The following is a 20235-nucleotide window of genomic DNA, read 5'->3' as shown; positions in this document are numbered from 1 at the left end:
ATTAGCCCTCAAAGAGGAAGTATGGCACCTGAGGTTAGGAGAACCCCTGATCCAACACCAAACCATGGGGGCCCAAAGGCCACATTGGGATGATACACCAGAACAGTTCTAGCAGCCAAGAAGCATGATACCTGATGCAGGACCAAAAGGCATGAGAGGAAATAGGTCTTCTGAGTGGGAGATGAGGTAGGGGAAGAAGGAGACTCCAACAGCAAAAAGGCACAGAGAAACCCCAAAAGGGAATGTGCCTAATATGACAGGTTTAGCCCCAAATGCAAGGAAGCAGGCTTCACACCTCCCAAAGTCCTGGTTCCACTAAATAATCAGTAGAAAACTGTTTGATGGGCACGGTAGCGTGCTATATACAGAGTTTTCTTACATACGAAGTTGCCTCGGAAACAAAAAAAGATCAGAAGGATAGCAAATGCAATTCCTTTTTCTATTGTTTTCAGACTCTCTTAGGCTCTTAGTATTCTACCAGAAGCAGACCATAAACCCCTTGAGGGCTACAACCACATCTAGGTAATAAGACTTTGTAAAGCATTTCAGTTAACACAAACTTATGCATGTACTATTTCATATATCCTTACCACAACCCAGCAAGGTAGGTTTTTTGCAGATGATGATACAGAAATTCAAGCAATGAGTTCGTTTTGTCAGAACAATACAGAAAATACATTCTGCAGATGAGGAATCTGAGGCGCTGGTGGTGTTAATTGATTTACCACTTACCACGGACAAAGAGTTGATGCTTATAAAGCCAGGACCCACACCCAGGACTCGCAGAACCCCACCTCCTAATTCTCTATCCTTAAATTACACTTTCTTCCCAGCCCAACGTGGTGCTAAAATTAGAGGTCAGCAGTCACAAAGTGGTCCATGAGGAATGGCAAACAAATGCTATTGGCTCTGCCTTTCTACTCTTGAATCTCCCAGGCAAGTTTGTTCTAACACCTGCTATGTTTTTTTACAGCATGCAAAAGGAAAGAACAAGAACATGGGAAGGATAGAGGCAACACACCGAAAAAGCCGAGGTTGGTCTTCACAGATGTCCAGCGTCGAACTCTACATGCAATATTCAAGGAAAATAAGCGTCCATCCAAAGAATTGCAAATCACTATTTCCCAGCAGCTGGGGTTGGAGCTGAGCACGGTCAGTAATTTCTTCATGAACGCAAGGAGGAGGAGTCTGGACAAGTGGCAGGACGAGGGCAGCTCCAATTCAGGCAACTCATCTTCTTCATCAAGCACTTGTACCAAAGCATGAAGGAACACCCACAAACTAAACCTCGGTGGAAAAGCTTTAAATAAAAAAATTTTTAAAAGACCAGGACCTCAAGATAGCAGGTTTATACTTAGAAATATTTGAAGAAAAAAAAAAGTGTTATTTATAGTCCAAAGAAACCAAAGACTTAGCTCACCTGCATTCTGACTTTGTTCGGAGACACACACTTCAGCGGGGCAACGACTTGGCAAGAGAAAATATGAGCAGAAAAGCACCACTGGATCTCACACCTTCAATCCATGATCATTCTCGCTGTGCTTGGCTGTTTTGTGGTTTGGAGCATAGTGATTTTGAGCCATTGAGTGGACATCTTTTAAGATCAGACTTTCTCATCTGTTCCACTATGCCACGAAGGTGTATGGTGTCTCAGTACTGTGTGTGGGTACGTGAGTGCATACACATACACACACACACACACACACACACACACACACACACACACGCATCACCAGTGGTTAGGGACTTAGGCAGGCTGGTCTTCAGGAAGGGTTGTGCTATAGGAGTGCACCCAACATAGTGTGGGGTTGTCTGAGTTCATTGGATAGGAGTGTGATTTCGCTCGTCTAGCCTAGCGTTTGAACCTGCCAGGCCCGCAACCTAAATGCAGATTCAAACCCAGCAAAGAAAATTTGAATGACACCTAAACCAGTGCATTCTCTTTGTTTGTTAAGGAATGTTCAGATATTTTTTAAGAAATGAAACAAGAGTCCATCCATTAAAAGAAAAATCACCTAGGTACCAAAGAACACACTTAATATTATAGTGCAGGTATTTTATTGCAATGATTTTAATAACCAAAGCTATTTTTACACAAGATACTATGTAAAGTTATACGTATAAACTGATCTAGCTGTAATACACATGCCACATAGAATCATGACTATTATTTATGACTCTTGAAGCATTTGAAATATTAGTTTTCAGAACTGGCAAGAAAGAATGTAGCTTCAGGGAAGCATTTAATATCAGAACAGAGAGGTCAGTGTAGTATACATGTACATCCAGATGGCACACTCCCTTTCGGGATCCATAAATGATACTTAGACATATAGACGTGATGCCATACTCTGTTCATAGCTGAGAAAACCTGGGGATTCTTCCAAAGTAGGACCCCATTTATAAATTAGAAAACTAACTTTAACAGAGCAAACAATTAAATTAGAACATTTGTTCAAAGTAATGCTTTTTTTAGTAAAAGACCACTGAATAAAGGATATCATACTTGGGTTAATTTGACTGAAAGTTGCTTTATGCATTTGACACCAAATACCTTTTTAAAATATTTTACGAACACACAAAATGAGCAGACCAACATTATTATTAAAATGAACTATCCAGTATTTGTAACCAAATTGATCTTATTGCCAATCTCAGACATATTATGACTTGAACATCAATAAAAATAGCAGAGGCAACTGAGAAGTGGTGGAATGCCATAGAAAAAACCAGAGTTCTAGTGGAAGACAAGACTTTGGGTTCTATTGGCGTAAAGCTATTTATTTCACTAAGCATAGCCTCCAAAGTATACTACATTCTTTCTTGCTACTGCATTAAGCTGGAAATTTTCTAACAGAGAGTCCACTCTCTAACAGGGACAGATAAAACACTAGATCTGAGCTTCCAAATACAAAATTTTCAATTTCTGTTTTTCCAAATTACTTCACCAGAACTGGAGAAATCAAGGGGGAAGAAAAAAACCAATACAGTTGTACTAGCAGTACCCAAGTAAATCACTTGCTTCCCAGAAAAATTCTCTCTGAACTCCATTGAATTGTAACTCAAACAAATGGATGTCTTTTGTACTATAAGGTAAAGAATTGGGTACTCTTGGTTAATTAGCACACCTAATTAGAGATATGAAGTGAAATGTTATCACAACAATAAGTTGTTAATTGATATTCATTAAAATGCTAAAGGAAAAATATTGAACCATCTTGACACAAAACCTAACTCCTTAAGGTCAAGTCTCAGCGTCTTGTCTAGGTCTAGAAAGAGACGGGCACCTGGAGAGATGAAACTAAACCAACAAGCCATCTGGATCTCCTTCATGTCTGCTGTAGAATGAGAAAAGCAAACCAACACATACTTCTCCTTTAATGAAATAGTGCATTTGCCTTGACACATTTTGTCTTAGTATTTTTTTTATCTCATACCAAACTCCAGCTTAAAAGTTTCTCTTCTAAATATGGCACAACTACAGTTCAGCTATTAAAAGAGAGCATTTCAAAGGCCACCCTTAGAGATTTGCTTAACATATAATCTTGTCAATGACATAAACCAAAAGGAAAAAAACTGATTAACTTTTTCACTCTCTCCAGGAATGGTGGGGGCCAGGGGTACAGCTATAATAATATATTTATAATTCAGGAGGGAGGAAAGCCTTATTTATTTAAAACATGAGAATATTAAATGCAGGGACATTCAAGCTGTGTCTACACACAATCTTACCAAATTCAGCTCCCCAGGAAAAACAAAAGTTGAATTCAAACACCATGGTTTTTGCTTCGTTTGTGCTACATAACCCCTTCAGATTGATCCAATTGCATTTGACCTTTCAACCAATTATTTTGGTACTGTGTAGACACAGTCTCAGAGAATATTACTACATTTCTAATATTCCCATCATAATGCTTTTTTGAAAAAAAAAAATACAGTGATCCTATTTGCTAACACCAAAGATAATTTTCATACCAGCATTGAATTTGCACCCATTACGCAATTTCAGGGCCTAGAGATATATTTTCTCATAAACAGATGCACAAATCAGAGCCTGAAAAGCAATTTTTTTACTTGACTGTTCAAGTATACTCACAACCTTTGCTTTTTAGAAATCATAACGACAAACTCAGCTTCTCATGAGCAATATACTCGTTACGTCATGTACAACTGATTCTTTATTGCTTCTAACTTGGCATGTGGCATTAATTTATGGCTCAGCTTTCTTAACCTACCACACTCAACGGGGCAGATCACATGCCATTTGCTCATCCATTATTTCTCAATCCTTTTGGAAAATTCACCTAAAAAGGTATCTCATTTTTTCATTTGTATGTTTGTTTCTTCCAGAACTGCACTTCACTTAACATGTTTTGGGGTTCTGTGGGGTTTTTTTTTTGGTAGAATGGAAGTTAGACTGTTTTTCACCATAAACCATTCAGGTCCTCTCATGCCTAGAAGTTTCCCTGAAAGGGGGCAAAGAAAGAGAGTGGAAGATGAGAAGTCTGGATACTCCAGAAGCCCAGACTTCAGTAAATGTTCAGGTAAATGAATTCTGAATGTCAGGAACTAAGTATTCAGTCCCTGGATGCAGCTGTCATAGACCCCAAAACCCAAAGAGAATGTGGGGAAATTCAGAAATTCTAACTGAATATGTCACTCACTCTGCACCCCCCCCCCCAAAAAAAAGCATAATTAATTTTCCAGGACAAAAAAGTAAAAGCACCATGCTACTTTTGGACTCATGCCACTCCCATTGCTACCCCAGGTGAATGATCCATCTTTGCAGGTTAAATGCAAACTTTGCTATACCAAAGAGTCCTAGGACATTTTCACATGAGCTATAAAGGCATTTTCTGTAAGAAAGGTCCTCCCTTCTTTGTACATAAAGGATGAAAACTATGCATTTAGCAAACAAAGAGAAAGCACTTCCCCCTTTCCTATCTAGTTGTTTAGGGTGCATTCAAACACCAGAGGCCATTTTGAGATGCGATTGGCCTTCTGGATTATTCTTGTGGTGTGGTTAGCTTTACAGTACATTTGGTAACTATTTCCTAAATAGTAAGGACAAAGAAGCAGAAGGTAAGAAATAGCTACTTCCACGTGTAAAAAAAAAAAAAAAGAAAAAAAAAGAAAAAGAAAAAAAAAAGTGTAAAGATCTACTATTTATAGTGTGAACCAAAGACGCTACCTCACTCGATTTCCATTGGTGATTTTAATCACATTGATGATACCAAAGAATACCAAAGATATTTTCATGCACGGCCTTGGTCTGCAGAGGGAACTCCACCCTTTTCCCTCCCCCACCTCTCCTCCCCTCCTCACTCTTCACTCAGTGTGTAAACTTGTCTTCATTCTTAATAATAATGATACGAAATGATAACAACAACATTAGGAAATACTACTCTGACTACTGCTAGTTCTACTTGTAAATCTCTAGGCAAACATGTTGCAAACTTTGTAAACTCCTAGGACGAGTGCCTTGCTTGAACCAAAGTGTTAAACCGCTGTTGACCTCTCACCTTATACTCTTTGAATACCTCAGCCTCTTAGAAAGGCCACTAATGAAAAAAAAAAAAAAAAAGGAATAATTATTCACCGTGGTGCTTTTTCCGTGCAACCATGCAATGAAACTTTCTTTGATACCAAAGGATGACTTTTCCCCCCAATTTCTTGCTGATAAACCAAAGCTCCTCCTCCTCGTTCCCTCTCAAGATCCCCCCACTTCACCGAGCCCCTTCACCAGGCAGGCCGTGCATCACTTTTACCAATTCCTCCAAATACCTCATAGTAATAAAGTTTTAGGGTTATGTTGTATAGAGAGTCTATGTGATAAGGCAGAACTTACTAGTTTGATAATTGTTAAGGTTACTTTTAAAAAAACTTTATAATTCTTATTTATTTTGTAGTTTGTATGTTTGGGATGTCCCCCCGCGACCCGCCCGCCCCGCTTTGGTTTGGGGTTTATTTTCTTGGCAGAATTGCTCTGTTGCTCAAGGAAGACTTAATTTCCAGAAATGTTCCCCAGGTGGGTTAAGGATTGTGTACAAAAATGCAAGAATGGAATAAGAAATGATTCTCCTTTTGATGGTTACTTATGAAGTTTTTGTGTTTTGTAGTAAATTTGTTTCCACAGGGTAAAAAAAATATATATACATATATATATATATAATCTCTTTTTTGTGAAACTGGTTCCTATTTTTCTCTATAATGTGCTGTGATTTTTTTTAATTTAATTACATTTTATATGAGCTTATTTAATCACTGCTTTAATTTATGACTGTGTAGTTTTTAAAATGTATATAGTAGAATTGAAACGGCCAAAGCTTTACGTTACAATCTTTTTGTTCTTGATGCTAAGATGAAGCTGAAGGCAAGAGCTTCTCTAACTGCAGGGTGTATCTTCAGCTTCTTAGCAGACACTTCAATGTGTGTTGTGAACACTGCCAGGTTCCCCCCTCAAAACACTTGTACATGCCAAAATGAGTGTTTCACGGTAGTCCTTTTTGTCACTTAGAAAGGAGAAAGGCATTAATCGTGTTCTTCCTTTAATTTATTAATTTTTTTTTTTTAGAAAAGATTATTTTGCAGGTTAGACCTGAAATTCCAAAGAATTTTAGAGTTGTTCAATGTTTCAAAGCACCGGCATTTTGTGAGATACTTTGCTACTTTTTTTTTTTTTTGTAAACCATTCACACGGGTATGAGAAGTAAAGAGTGTAAAAAAACACAGAAAAAAAAAACAAAAAAAAATCAAAGAACTTGAATTTGGAAATCCTCTTAAGTTTCACCAAGTTTCTGAACTGCTTCAAGGCAGGGGGCAGGGCAGAGAGGCAATTCTGGCTGAGCTGAGGAAAGTGGAATGGCTTTGTGCCCTGACTGAGAAAGTCAAGGCTGAGAGGCAGCCGGCCCAGCTCCTGCCTGTCTGGCCAACCCACAGGAAAGCAAGACATAATTGCTTAGCCCCAGTTATCAAGGAAAATGTTTCACAGTTACATGCTCCTCTCCACATCCATTTCTTGTAATCTGCTACCTACAGTTACCCTCCCCCTTTGCCCCCCCTGCCCACCACCTCCCACCTGTACCCATCCCCCCCTCAATCACCCCCCAAAATGGCAAGAGCTCTCCTCAAATGTCAGAGTCCTGAGTGCATATATCCCAGTCCTATTTGAGTTTGTCTCTTCTCACTCATCTTCCCACTACTTTTCTTGTCCACACCAGAGATGGTCCCTGCCCCAGGCCCCCTTAATCAAAGCTGTTCAGATTCTTGGCCCTGCTTTAGGTCAACACACACACAATTCTCAGCCAACTAGCAGTATCCTCAGAAGTGCCGGTGCCCACTGTTTTGTTTTATTTTGCGGAAATAAATTGCTTCAACTATATGGAATAAATCCATAGATGTAAATACTTTTCCTCTCAATACAAGAATTTTATCTTATTTTCTTTTGCAAGGGTATTAGGGGTGGGGAAGGAAAGGGAGGGCTTAGACTTTGGGTCAAATGTTCCATTTTCTTAGAAACATTTTTATACTCGTTATGTATGTTAATAGGGCAATAAATCTGCTCTGACTTGCAGGATCATTGGTAAGCATTGACTAATTATTTGTTTTTAATACAAATGCTGAGCAGTGAATTACAGAAAGCCCAGGAAAATGGTTGAGGGAGTAGACTTTTACCATCAGCAATGAAACGCTGAACAGAGTTGTATTCACAAGGTCATATTTTCTGTTTCTGTGTTAGTCTTGATTTTCTTTTTGTGGTATGTTCTGCATTTATTACATAATCATTGTGGGCTCATTTTAGATTTGCCGTCTGAACCAAGTGACAAGTATTTTTTAACAAAATAAACTTTAAAACATTGTCTTCCACTTGCTTCGGTAGTTTTCATATCTCCCTGTGTTCCTTGTCCCTTCAGAAGGCAGCCCATGTGTCACTCAGACCTGTCCCCCCTCCCTTCTCTTTTCAGTACACCTTTGACCTTCACTATTGTTTGAGTGTGACTCAGTTTCCCTGTTCAAGTTAGCTTGATGGTTTATTATGTAAGGAGGGTGCCTAAGACAATCATCAGGTAAACAAAAAAATTAAAAATAAAATTTTAAAAAGATCTGTAGAGTAGAAAATCTTCCAAGAGCAGAGGGAGTTCTTCCTTAGCAATGAAAAAAAAAAAAAACAAAAAAAAAAAAGGTAAATACATAATTAAATAATTAATTTAAAAACCTAACCATGAGGGGCTTAGAAGATTTTTTGATAAAAGACAAATGTTGTTGTCATTTTCTTCTTCAATTAGAAAGCAGTGGTAGTTTCTACGTTGCATCTGCATTTCAGACTAAATGATTATTGTACCCAGTTATGGTTGTTCGCTAATATTTTGTCTCTCTCTCTCTCTCTCTCTGTCTAATGCTTCTTCTGTATTTTTGTGTGTAGCAACAAAAAGTGTAATGCATTAGGCATTATTCTGGTTTGTTTATGAGTATCTCCTGTACTGCATTAAGGTTTCTTTCATTTTTTTAAGCTTCGCTACTGTTCTCACTTTATGCCGTGCAATATCATCTGCTGTGTTTGCTAAGCAAAAAAAGAAAAAAAGAAAAAAAAGCAAGTGATGATGCCATCATGCTTTTCAGTGTTAAAATGTTTCAGCATTTATGTAGTCACCAAAATGTAGTAAAATAAAATGTTGGATTTTCCAGCACTTTAAATTTAGACAATTCTTGCCTTCTTTTGTTCTTATTCTCTGCAATTCTCAGCAAGGAGCTCATAGTTTTTCTTTGGAGGAAGGGTGAAACTGAGAGGGTGACGTGCTTGAGAACTAATGCCAGTGTCATGGTTTAAAGAAGGGTTCATTACGAGGGAAAAAAGAAAATGGTATTCTCCAGTGGAGCAGAAGGCTGGTTTTGTTTATTTTGTTCTGTTTTGGTTGGTTTTGTTTTTTTAAAGATTTTATGTTCAGGTAATCTCTACACCCAACCTGGGGTCTGAACTTACAACCCCAAGATCAAGAGTCTCATGCTTTACCGACTGAGCCAGCCAGGAGACTCAGGGGGCTGTTTTTAAATGGAAGTGGGACATTCTATTTGTAGATGTTAGCCATTTGTATTAACCTGACTGACTTTCAGAAGAAATAAAAATTATTATTAGAGAGAATGACCTTTAAAAGTCCTCATCAGTAAAATACTGTGTGTGTGTGTGTGTGTGTGTGTGTGTGTGTGTGGCTCAAGAGCTAGGGGAGGATGGAGAATTAGGATCTTCAATTAGAAAGCAGTGGTAGTCTAGTGATTGATCAAGAGGCCTGGTTCAGGTACAAAAGGAAACTGGGTTTGGAATTCCTGCTATGCTCATTACTAAATTTGTGGGCACATTCTTTAACTTTAATGATTTAACTTCCCTAAATCTCAGTTTCTTCATCTGTAAAATGGGGATAAGTATCTATATATTTTTTAAATGTTTATTTATTTTGAGAGAGAGAGAGAGAGAGCAAGAGCGGTGGAGGGGCAGCGAAAGAGGGAAAGAGAGAGAATCCCAAGCAGGCTCCGTGCTGCCAGGGCAGAGCCCAGTGTGGGGCTTGAACCCACCAATGATGAGATCATGACCTGAGCCAAAACAAGAGTCAGCTACTCAACCAACTGAGCTACCCAGGCACCCTGTGGGCTAAGTATCTATATTACAGGGTTGCTGTGAGGATTAGATATTACAAGTAAGTAAAAGTATGGTATCTGGCATATGACAAATCTTTAATAAATCTTAGCTGTTTTTATTATTGGTAAATATTTTAAAGTGCAGATATTTTTCTAGTTAAAGAAATAATATCTAAGTTAGGCTTTCCATTTTTTCAATATAAAAGCAAGATTGCTTTCTCAGCATATTCCAGCAATTACTTTATATTTTCCAAAGTTAGGAGATATGCAACAAAGATGTACAATAAAATGTGAATAGGGATTTGCCAAGTGGTCCAATGGGTTGACCCTAAAGAGATGTCCAGTTTAATGTCTAACTTCCAGGACACCAGAAAGGAAAAAGCAATTGCCTGTCTGGAAGAAGTTTTTGAAGGGAAAGTGGACTTTGAGAGTCTCCTTGTAGGCATCCCAAACACTGTCTCCTGAAGGCTTCAACTATTAGAGTCTTTAGCGGAGTGGAGCTAGTTTGGGTAGATTTGGAAGGCTCCACAGAGAGAACCTAGAGGGTCTAAGAGTACCTGCAGAAGAAATTATAAATGAAGCCCAGAGGAAGAGAAGTCAAACAAAAATGGAAGCCTCCTAGATGGGGTCAGTAGTTCTCTATTTCATTAAGTGCTAAAACTAGCATACATACTGACTGCAGATGGCAAATAAATACCTATAAAATGTAATTGGTTTCAAATCCTTCCAAAGAAGATTTTTCTGGGATGCCTGGGTAGTTCAGGTGGTTAAGCGACCGACTTCGGCTCAGGTCATGATCTCACGGTTTGTGGCTTCGAGGCCTGCATCTGTGCTGACAGCTCAGAGCCTGAAGCCTGCTTCAGATTCTGTCTCCCTCTCTCTCTGCTCCTCCTCTGCTTACACTCTGTCTCTCTGTCTCTCTCTCTCGAAAATAAATAAAACATTAAAAAAAAAAAGTTTTTCTATTTCCACCCTACTAGGAAGGGTCCTCACCTCCAATGACTACATTCATGAAAACCTGATGCACTCAGTAGGTTTGTTCATGGGCTTAAAGGAGGTGATGGGAGACAATTCACCTTATTCCCTTTTCAGGTGTTTAAAACTTTACTCCCACCACCAACCCTCTAACGTGTTACTACTAAAAGTCTCCACAACCAGGGCATTTACTTCATTCCATTTGAATTTAGTCAAGTTACCATGGTCAGGACCGCACAGTGTTTATTACATCAGCCAGTTCCTTAGAAAACACTAAGCAGGAACATTTTTGCCTTTGGCTTCTTGTTTCAGATTTTTTGTTTTGGGGGAAAAGGGTTAGGTCTCAAAGCCATCTTTCCATAAAAACAAGAATTTCAGTAATAGGATGTGACATCTTTTCTTAACCAGCAGTCTAAAAAAACACCCAGGGAATGAACATCAGTAAATTTGCCAAATAAGATGTTCCTCACTCATATCCCCCCATCAACAACAATGGTCACAAGTACCTTCGTGGGAGCTATGGGATCCAGCATCATCTACCAAGGGACCCGGGAGGATTCTTGCCCACCCATACAGGGTAGTAAGTCCCAGCTTGTGGACCCTGCAATGTACCAGGAACTGGCTCTAGCCTCTCTTACCCATGGTCCAGGAACCCCTGGAGAACACTATCTTAGACAATTATCCATGAACAACAAAACTTTTGTGGAAGTCTAGGAGTCCAGCAGAGGTTCCAGAACACCACTGGAGCAACAACAACAACAATAACAACAACAACAAAATGAGTTCGGATGCATTGGAGAGGATAAGAGGTGTGGTTTGACTTTACCCACATCACTCCTCCCCCGAGAGGCCTTCTTAGCCCATGATTTCTCCCACAGTGGAAAGTGAAAGCACATGAGTGAGCACGCAATTTCTATAGCTGTGCAGCACAGGGCCAAAGATGCCCGTTTTTCTCCCACTGCACCTAGAATACTGAATTGTGAGCTCACACATGGGAGACAGAAGGTGGCTGGCACAGTGGCAGATAGAGCTCTCAGGGCACTAGAGAGACACAAATCCTAATAACCATGTCATGGACTCCATCAAGAAGCTTACCCATGATCTACTGAGGATCCCTCACCCACAAATCTCCCCAAGTGGCCACAGTCATCTCAGCACCACTCAAGTCTCACCCCTCCACACACACACACACACACACACACACACACACACATTCTATAGCCAGTTACCTATGTGTGTTCCCAATAGTAGTGAGAGAAAGCTTTGCAGATGGCTAGGAAGCCCTCACAGAAAGCCTGTACCAGTCCAAATCTTTCGTTGAGGGAAAGACCATAAAACTTGAGCTTTAGCACCACCTTTGGGAAAGCAAAAGGGAGGCTATCAGCACTCAGCCTGGTGTGAAGGATCAAAAGAAGGCACACAGCTTAAGAATTCTGCTACAGGAGGCAGCAAGAAGCATGGAGCAGGGATATCCATAGAAGGTCTGAGAAAACCTCAGAATCCCCAGCAGGACTCAAGGAAGATATTTCTCTGTCACACTTATTCAGTAAAGACTGGAGAGGGGCACTACAACTTCAAACATGAAGATAGCAATACAAGACTTAAAGGAAGATGAAAATTTGAGGCAACATGACATCACCAATGTATCACAATACTCCTCCAGTAACCTACCTCAAAGACATGGAGATCTGCAATTTACCCAAGAAAGAATTTTAAACAGCTGTTTTTAGGAAGATCAATGAGCTATAAGAAAACATAGAGGGGTGCCTGGGTGGCTCAGTCAGTTGAGCGTCCAACTTTGGCTCAGGTCATGATCTCGTTGTTCATGAGTTCCAGCCCCACATTGGGCTCTGCTGACAGCTCAGAGCCTGGAGCTTGCTTTGGATTCTGTGTCTCCTGCTCTCTCTGCGCAACCCCCCCCCCCCCAGCTTTCACTCTCTCTCTCTCTCTCTCTCAAAAATAAGTGAACATTAAAAAAAGTAAGTATAACTATAATAATTTACTAATGGATACACAATATAAAAAGAAGTAAATTATGACATCAAAAACATAAATACATGGTAGGTAGCAGTTGGGTCCCACTTTGGCTTTGCTGTCTCTTTGATCCTCAATAAATTTCTCAATCCAGTGTTTCTCAGACTCTGTACACAGATCACCTGGAGTTCTTGTTAAAATGCATAGTCAGATTCAATAAGTCTAAGATGATACCTGAGATTTGGCATTTCCAAAAGGCTTCCAGGTGATGCTGTGATGCTGGTCCAAAGACCACACTTTACAAAGCAAGGACTTAACTTCTCTGAGCCTCAGCTTCCTCTTTTGTAAAATCAGGGATTAAGACTTGGAGGTTCTTCCCATTAGAGCACATTCTGATAACCCCACAGGCAGGGCTGGATCTTCAGAGACACTAAGCACTGAAAAGATTATGATGTACCTCCTTTCACCCACCTCCTCCCTACCATATCCCTAATGTAGAATTCAAACTCAAAATAATACTAAACCTACAGTACACAAAAAGAAATTAAACACATTTTCTATTTTTCCCATGGTAATTACTTTAATGCTTTTCTTAATAGATCAAACATCATAGTCTTTCCAAAATTTGTTGTCACATTTTGAGTGCCCCTGCATGGTTGGTACCTTAAATGTGTGTTTGGTCCACCTAATAGTAACTCATCTAAGCCAAGTCAATCAGCTGGCTCAGAGGATCTCAGGCCATATGCCCAGAACATTCAAAGCACCCAAAGCACTTGCTTATCTGCACATTATCATCCTCTGGGAAGAGCTAAGACCAACCTGGGAGCTATCTAATCATAAGAAAGTGTGGTAGGGTCCCCTCCCTAAGGAAAGAAAAAAAAAAAAAAAAACCTCAAGGCAACCTGGCTATAGGTGACAACATTCCTCACAACGATGATGATGACGTTGTAACATGAGACCCCCTTAATCAGGCTACATGTTTGTGTGTTACCATATATGGGAGACAAAGAAGTAGAAAATATATAAACTGAGCATTCAGGGCTCAGTTCTTTGGGTACAACCCAACTGAGCAGTACCAGCAGGAATAAAGTTGCTTCCTGGAAAGAAAAGCCTCAGTGTCATGAGTCTGTGTTAGAATCCTGCTACAAAAGGAATTTTTTGTTTACTTAACTGCAATTCTAACTTATATGCCAAGTACTTTCTATGCAAACATTCGCTTGCCTCCTCTGCCCATGCCTTACTCAAGGATTGCCCCATCTGTTCTCAGTTCCATAGCACCTAGGGTTGCCATATACAGCTATGCCCACCGGAAGGAGGTGGCTGGGGATCCTATAAAAATTCTCCTTCCATCAGGCCAAGGCATTGGCTACACACTGTTATGTTAGATTGCCTCCTTATATAAATGTTCACTATAAAGGGGAAAGAAAGATAATTTAGTCTTTCCTCTAGCATAGTAATTCTCAACTAGGGATGATTTTAGTCCCCATGCGATACTAGCAAACCAAATTCAGCAACACACAAAAAGGATGACATACCATGATTGAGGGGAATCTATCCTAAGAATGCAAGGTTGGTTCAACATGTGAATATGCATTAATTTAACATACCATCTTAATACAATAAGGAACAAAATCCACATGATCATCTTAATAGATGCAGAAAAAAATGTCAAAATTCAACATCTTTTCATGATAAGAACTCTCAACAAACCAGAAATAGAAGGGAACTTCCTCAACCACACAAAACACATCTATGAAAAACTCACAGCCAACATCATACTTAATAACTAAAGACTGACTGCTTTCCTCCTTAGATCAGGGACAAGATGAGGATGTACAGTATCACCACTTCTATTAAAAAATGTACTGAAGGTTCTAGCTTGAGAAATTAGGCAAGAAACAGTAGTAAAATCCATCCAGAATAAAAAAGAAGAAGCAAGACTATATTCACAGATGACACAACCATGTGTATGGAAAATCTTAAGGGATCTATAAAAAAATTATTAGAACTGATGAATGAATTCAGCAAGGTTGCAAGATACAAGGTCATTATACAAAAATAAATTATATTTCTGTACTAATATATTGAATGAATAATCTGATTATGAAATTAAGAACAAATTCCATTTTTATGAGCATCAAAAATAATAAAATACTGGGGCGCCTCGGTGGCTCAGTCAATTAAGTGTCTGACTCTTGATTTCAGCTCAGGTCACGATCTCATGGTCATGAGATCAAACCCCACATGGGTCTCCATGCTGGTCGTGGAGCAAGCTAGGATTCTCTCTCTCCCTCTCCCTCTCCCCTGCTCACTCTCTCTCTCTCTCTCTCTCTCTCAAAATAAAATAAAATAAAATAGAACAAAATACAATACAATACAATACTTAGGAACAAATTTAACAAAAGAAGTGCCAGACTTGTACATTGAAAACTGCAGTACGTTGTTGAAAAAATTTTGAAGCAATCTAAATAAATTATAATAAGATATACAAATGGAAGATAAAAACAAAAAAGATGCTCAACGTCATTAGTCAATAGGGAAGTGCAAATCAAAACCACAAGGAAATATTACTCTATACCCACTAGGAGGGCTATAATAAAGACAAAAACAGGCATTGGTGAGGATATAGAGAAATTGAAACCCACATTGCTAGTGGGAATGTAAACAGGTGCAGCCACTTTAGAAAACAATTTGGCAGTTCCTCAAAAAGTTGGTCATAGAGTTACCATTTGATCCGACAATTCCACTCACAGGTGTATAACCAAAAGGACTGAAAATATGTTCACACAAAAACATGTACACTAATGTTCACAGCAACATTAGTCATAATAGCCAAAAAAATGGAAACAAGCTAAGTGTTCACTGGATACACGAAATGTGGCATGTCTGTACAATGCACTATTATTCAACTATAAAAAGCAATGAGGAACTGATACATGCTACACTACAGAGGAGCTTCAAAAACATTATGCAAAGTAAAAGAACACAGGTATGAAAGGCCACATGTGTATGATGCTGCAGGGTCAGAAAATGTATCCCTTCTTCTCTTCAAAGTTCTTGGGCTACTCTAATATTTAAATTGATATAAAATGGATTGACAGGAGAAAAACATATTTAATTTCATATGTAGGGGGGCCCCAAAGGTATGAGACTCAAGGGCAAACCAGTTGTGGCTTGTATGCCTGCCTGAGCAAAGGAATAGGATATGGACCTGGGGCTTCGAAGGGGAGGTGGGTAATTCATAGAGCAGGTATTCAGTAACCATATATTTACCCTGACATACAGATACGTCTTTCAGATAAAAAGAGCTATCTGATTGGGGCGCCTGGGTGGCGCAGTCGGTTGAGCGTCCGACTTTGGCCAGGTCACGATCTCACGGTCCGTGGGTTCGAGCCCCGCGTCAGGCTCTGGCCTGATGGCTCAGAGCCTGGAGCCTGTTTCCGATTCTGTGTCTCCCTCTCTCTCTGCCCCTCCCCCGTTCATGCTCTGTCTGTCTCTGTCCCAAAAATAAATAAACGTTGAAAAAAAAAATTAAAAAAAAAAAAAAAGAGCTATCTGAGGTAATAGCCCTCTTTCTGGGCAGGCCCCCTGTCTAAATTCTTTTAGGTAGTTAAGGGAGAGGTAAAAGTTTTTCTTGAGTCTGCAACATTTTGATTGACTGCAGCTCAAAATAATCCACATGCCAAAGTGGCACAATTTGGGGTGTCTGCTACCCTTCAATTCCATTTGTATGAAATGTTCAGAATAGGCAAGTCCTTAAAAAAAAAAAAAAAAGTAGATATTAGTGGTTTCCAGGGACTGAGGGAAAGGAAAGGGGGAGTAAATGCTAACAGATTCCTTTTGGGAGTGATGAAAATGTTCTTGAATTAGATAGTAGTGATGGTTGCACAATCTCATGAATATACTAAAAAACACTGGATTGCACACTTTAGAAGCATGAATTTTATGGTATGTGAATTATATCTCAATACCATTGTTATTTTTTAAATGATGGTACCTGCGGAAGGGCACAGGAACAGACTCAAAAGAGCTCCCAGAGGCCTAAGCTTGGACAGTATGAACAACAAAGTAAAAAGCGATAGCATTGGATTCTAACCCATAGAATAAAATAAATATCCATGAGTACACACTGATATAAAGGAAAGAAAGAAAGAAAAAGAAAAGGAAGGAAGGAAGGGACAAAGGGAGAAAGGAAGGGGAGAGACAGCCCTTCCTTACCACAGAATTCCAATTTCAAAATATAGGAGAAATGGAAATAATCACCACTAGGCAAACAACAGAGTAATATTTGCTGTAAGTGACACCCATTGATGAACGCTAATATCACTAGGTGGAAGTAGGATAAACAGGACGTGTGCAAAATCTCAAGGTGTCTCCCATAAGATACCCATCAATTTAAAAGAGGAAAATAATAACTTTACCGCAGAGAAACCTGACAGGCCCCTCCTTAAGTAAGAGGTCAAAGCTAGCATCAATGGGGGCACCTGGCTGGCTCAGTCACTAGAGCACGTGACCCTGGATCTTGGGGTTGTGAGTTCAAGTCCCATGTTAAGTGCAGAGATTTCTTTAAAAAAATAACATCTTAAAAAAAAAAAAGTTAACATCACTATTTGTTAAGTCATATCAACATCATGTTTCCCCTTATTTGATGCACTGACAAAAATGTATTTCTTCAATCTAATCATGTGAAAGTATCAAACAAACCGAGGGACATTATACAACATAGCTGACCAGTACTCTTCAAAAGCGTTAAGGTCGGGGCACCTGGGTGGCGCAGTTGGTTAAGCGTCCGACTTCAGCCAGGTCACGATCTCGTGGTCTGTGAGTTCGAGCCCCGCGTCAGGCTCTGGGCTGATGGCTCGGAGCCTGGAGCCTGTTTCCGATTCTGTGTCTCCCTCTCTCTCTGCCCCTCCCCCATTCATGCTCTGTCTCTCTCTGTCCCAAAAATAAATAAATGTTGAAAAAAATTAAAAAAAAAAAACAAAACAAAAGCGTTAAGGTCAAGAAAGACTGAGGACCTGTCACCATTGAAGGAGACTAAGGAGAAATGACATGAGCTCCTGAATTGGATCAAGAAAAAGAACATTCGAAAGTCAGATTAGGTCCCTAGTATAGTTAAAAGTATTATGTCAATGTTAATTCTCTGGTTTCAATAATGGCACTATGGTCATGTAGACTTAAAATTAAAGGAAACTGGGTAAAGGGTTAATGGAACTCTCTGTACTATTTTACAACTTTCCTGTAAATCTCAAATTACTTCAACATAAAAGGTTTAAAAACTTTTATTTAAACCCCTATTTCTAGAGTTATTTTTCTCTGAAAGTCAGTTATGGATTCCGTCTCTGCTTTATAGGTTGCTGACAGAATAATATGAAAAGCCGCAACCCAGTGACATCACAGAGCGTGGTCTTGGAAACATCAGGTTTTAACATTTTCCCTGCCACATCGCCTTACTTATATACATTTTGGCCAGCAGATGGCAGCACTCAACCAAGGTTATTTTCAGCAAAACTCCAGACAAAACCTGAGATTGCAAAGAGGGGAGGTAAAACAATGAGACATCCTCAACCCAGGAGTTGAAGGTGACAATGTCATTATATGATGTACAGTCACTATAGGGAGATGCCATTTTTATTGGCACTTAAGTGATGAGGCAGGAAGGAAAGAACTTGTAAACAGTGAGGTAAGGCTTGGAGGCAAATTATCTACCCCACCCTATCCCCAGCCTGCCCCCACACCCAGCCTGGGGCATCAAAGAGCCCTGGGCACTGCGTCCACTGGGTGCTAATGCCACGCTGTTGAAATTATAACAAAGGATGGCTTGCAAATATTTTTTAAGCTTTCAAAGAATGAATTACAAGGAAATGATAAATTATTAATATTATAAGACGTTTAATCATTTTTAAATACAACTAATAGCATTTTTTTTTTAACTGTAGACTTGGAAGAAACTCCACTTGGTTCTCTCTCTCCTCTCCTCTGTCTTCTCCCCCAAAGCCCAGAACTGCTCCCATGAAAGTCTGATACCCGACCCCCTTATCTCAGCCATCTTTACTAGTTGCTGAGCCCCAGGGCAGGCCAGAGACTGGTTTAAAACACCACAGCTAGCAGGTGCCAGAGCTAGGACTTAAAGACAAGAATTTGGATAAGCCCAGTCCTTCCACTGGAACGGAAACTGGTTCTGAGCTCATGCCATTTATTTGCAAAATGAGTGGGCTCAAAGGTAACAGGGACCTGGGCACCAAGGATTCCCTGATGAAGGTGATGTGCTAAGCCAAACCCTTCCCTCAATGGTTCAGACATATAAAATATGTATTGTAATGTTTTCTAGTCTGATTTTCCTAGACTGAGGATTTTTGTTCCTCATTCCACTACTCCACCCACCTAACCTTTTCTTTCTCCCATTGAAGTAGGAGGGAGGATAATGGTTGTGAAATGTAAAACCCAAAGCTTCTGACCAGAGCTTCCTGCTTCTTCTGAAGCTTCTCCCAGAGTGACCTCAATCACTAGGCTTGAAACCAAACAAACAAAAAAAGAAATCTATTTAAAGATATCCTTTCTACCACTTCTAATCCATAGCCTACTGCTAATGGACAGACGGGCATTGTGGTGTCTGCTCAGAGTCCCCCAGCAACATGAAAACACCCAGTTAACACTTACTGCCTGGCATCCTCAGACATCCTTTCCCCCTCCAGCCCTCCCAGCCCGTTCAGCAAAGCAGCAGATTGGATGTGTAGAAAGACATGGCCTTCAGAATCAGCCAGACTCAGCGGGGCTTCCTGGGGCCTAGGCTTGAGAAATACTAAGACTGACAGAGATGGGGTTAAAGGATCCCAACAGGAGCTGTTCCTGAGTTTCTGGTACAGGCCCAGGTTGGGGGTCACTGCAGGCACCAGCCAGCCCAGGGGCCCACCTAACTTGTTTCTGTCTTCCCTTCCAACCCAGAATCCTTGCAGTTCATTTTGACCCACAATATCCCAGAGACAGACCTTTTGTATTGCTTTGGAGCCTCTTCCCACATCTGCAGCTGAATGTGACAGGATGTGGGTAAGAGGACTTAGATACTGCGATGCAGGAATCCCTGGCTTTACATAACACAAGCTCTGCTCTGCTGACGGTGCAAAACTCAATACAAGAAAGAAGCAACTCAAGAAAGACACGCATGGCTGTGAACATTTTGATTTGTTGTAATTTCCTCCCCATACCTCACCCCCACGTGTCAGTGATAACACTTGGCTTTAACCAGAAGGAAAAGAAAAATGAAGCACAGTCCTGTACCCTACTCTGATCTGGTAGCCTTCATTTTAAGAACTCAATCAAAGTCTGGTGGTGGAAGGAGGGGGATGAGTTGAGGGGATGGTGACGACACAGTTTGTTTTTTAACTTCAGTATACATCTTTTTAAAACAAGAACATTTTTCATTTCATTGTCTGCCCCACTGTCCCAGCCATGGCAGGGGAGCTCTGTGAGGGTCTCAGGGGCCTAGAGGCCTGGGGGGCTTGGACCCAACGCTGCACCAGACTAGGGGGTAGGGCCTGGCCCAGCTGAGGTCTCCTGTTTGAAAGGAGAAAGTGGGTGCTAGGGTGTGCTAGGAAGTGTCTGGGCTGTGGCTCCTGGGTTGACCCAACCCATCCCAATGCTCCCATCTGCCTCTTG

At 40.2% G+C, this 20235-nt stretch overlaps 1 protein-coding gene and 1 long non-coding RNA gene across 2 annotated transcripts in view; both read left to right on the top strand.

Moving 5' to 3' along the window:
- Window positions 1-8698, top strand: part of ONECUT1 (one cut homeobox 1) — a 45443-nt gene extending 36745 nt beyond the window's left edge. The window contains exon 2 of the mRNA XM_040492726.1: window positions 974-8698. Coding sequence (XP_040348660.1) covers window positions 974-1266 — 293 coding nt within the window. The 3' untranslated portion in view covers window positions 1267-8698. The remainder of the gene's footprint in view (window positions 1-973) is intronic.
- A 9291-nt stretch (window positions 8699-17989) lies between these two features.
- LOC121042108 (uncharacterized) lies at window positions 17990-19861 on the top strand. Its single transcript, XR_005795975.1, has 3 exons — window positions 17990-18262; window positions 18519-18840; window positions 19525-19861. It is a non-coding gene; the product is annotated as an uncharacterized LOC121042108 (long non-coding RNA).
- Window positions 19862-20235: the final 374 nt, after the last annotated feature.

Source organism: Herpailurus yagouaroundi, unplaced genomic scaffold (assembly GCF_014898765.1).
Source record: "Herpailurus yagouaroundi ecotype Mexico unplaced genomic scaffold, PumYag 184, whole genome shotgun sequence".
Lineage (NCBI taxonomy): Eukaryota > Metazoa > Chordata > Mammalia > Carnivora > Felidae > Herpailurus > Herpailurus yagouaroundi.
Note: the sequence above shows the minus strand (reverse complement) of the source record. Positions and strands in the feature narration are given on the sequence as shown.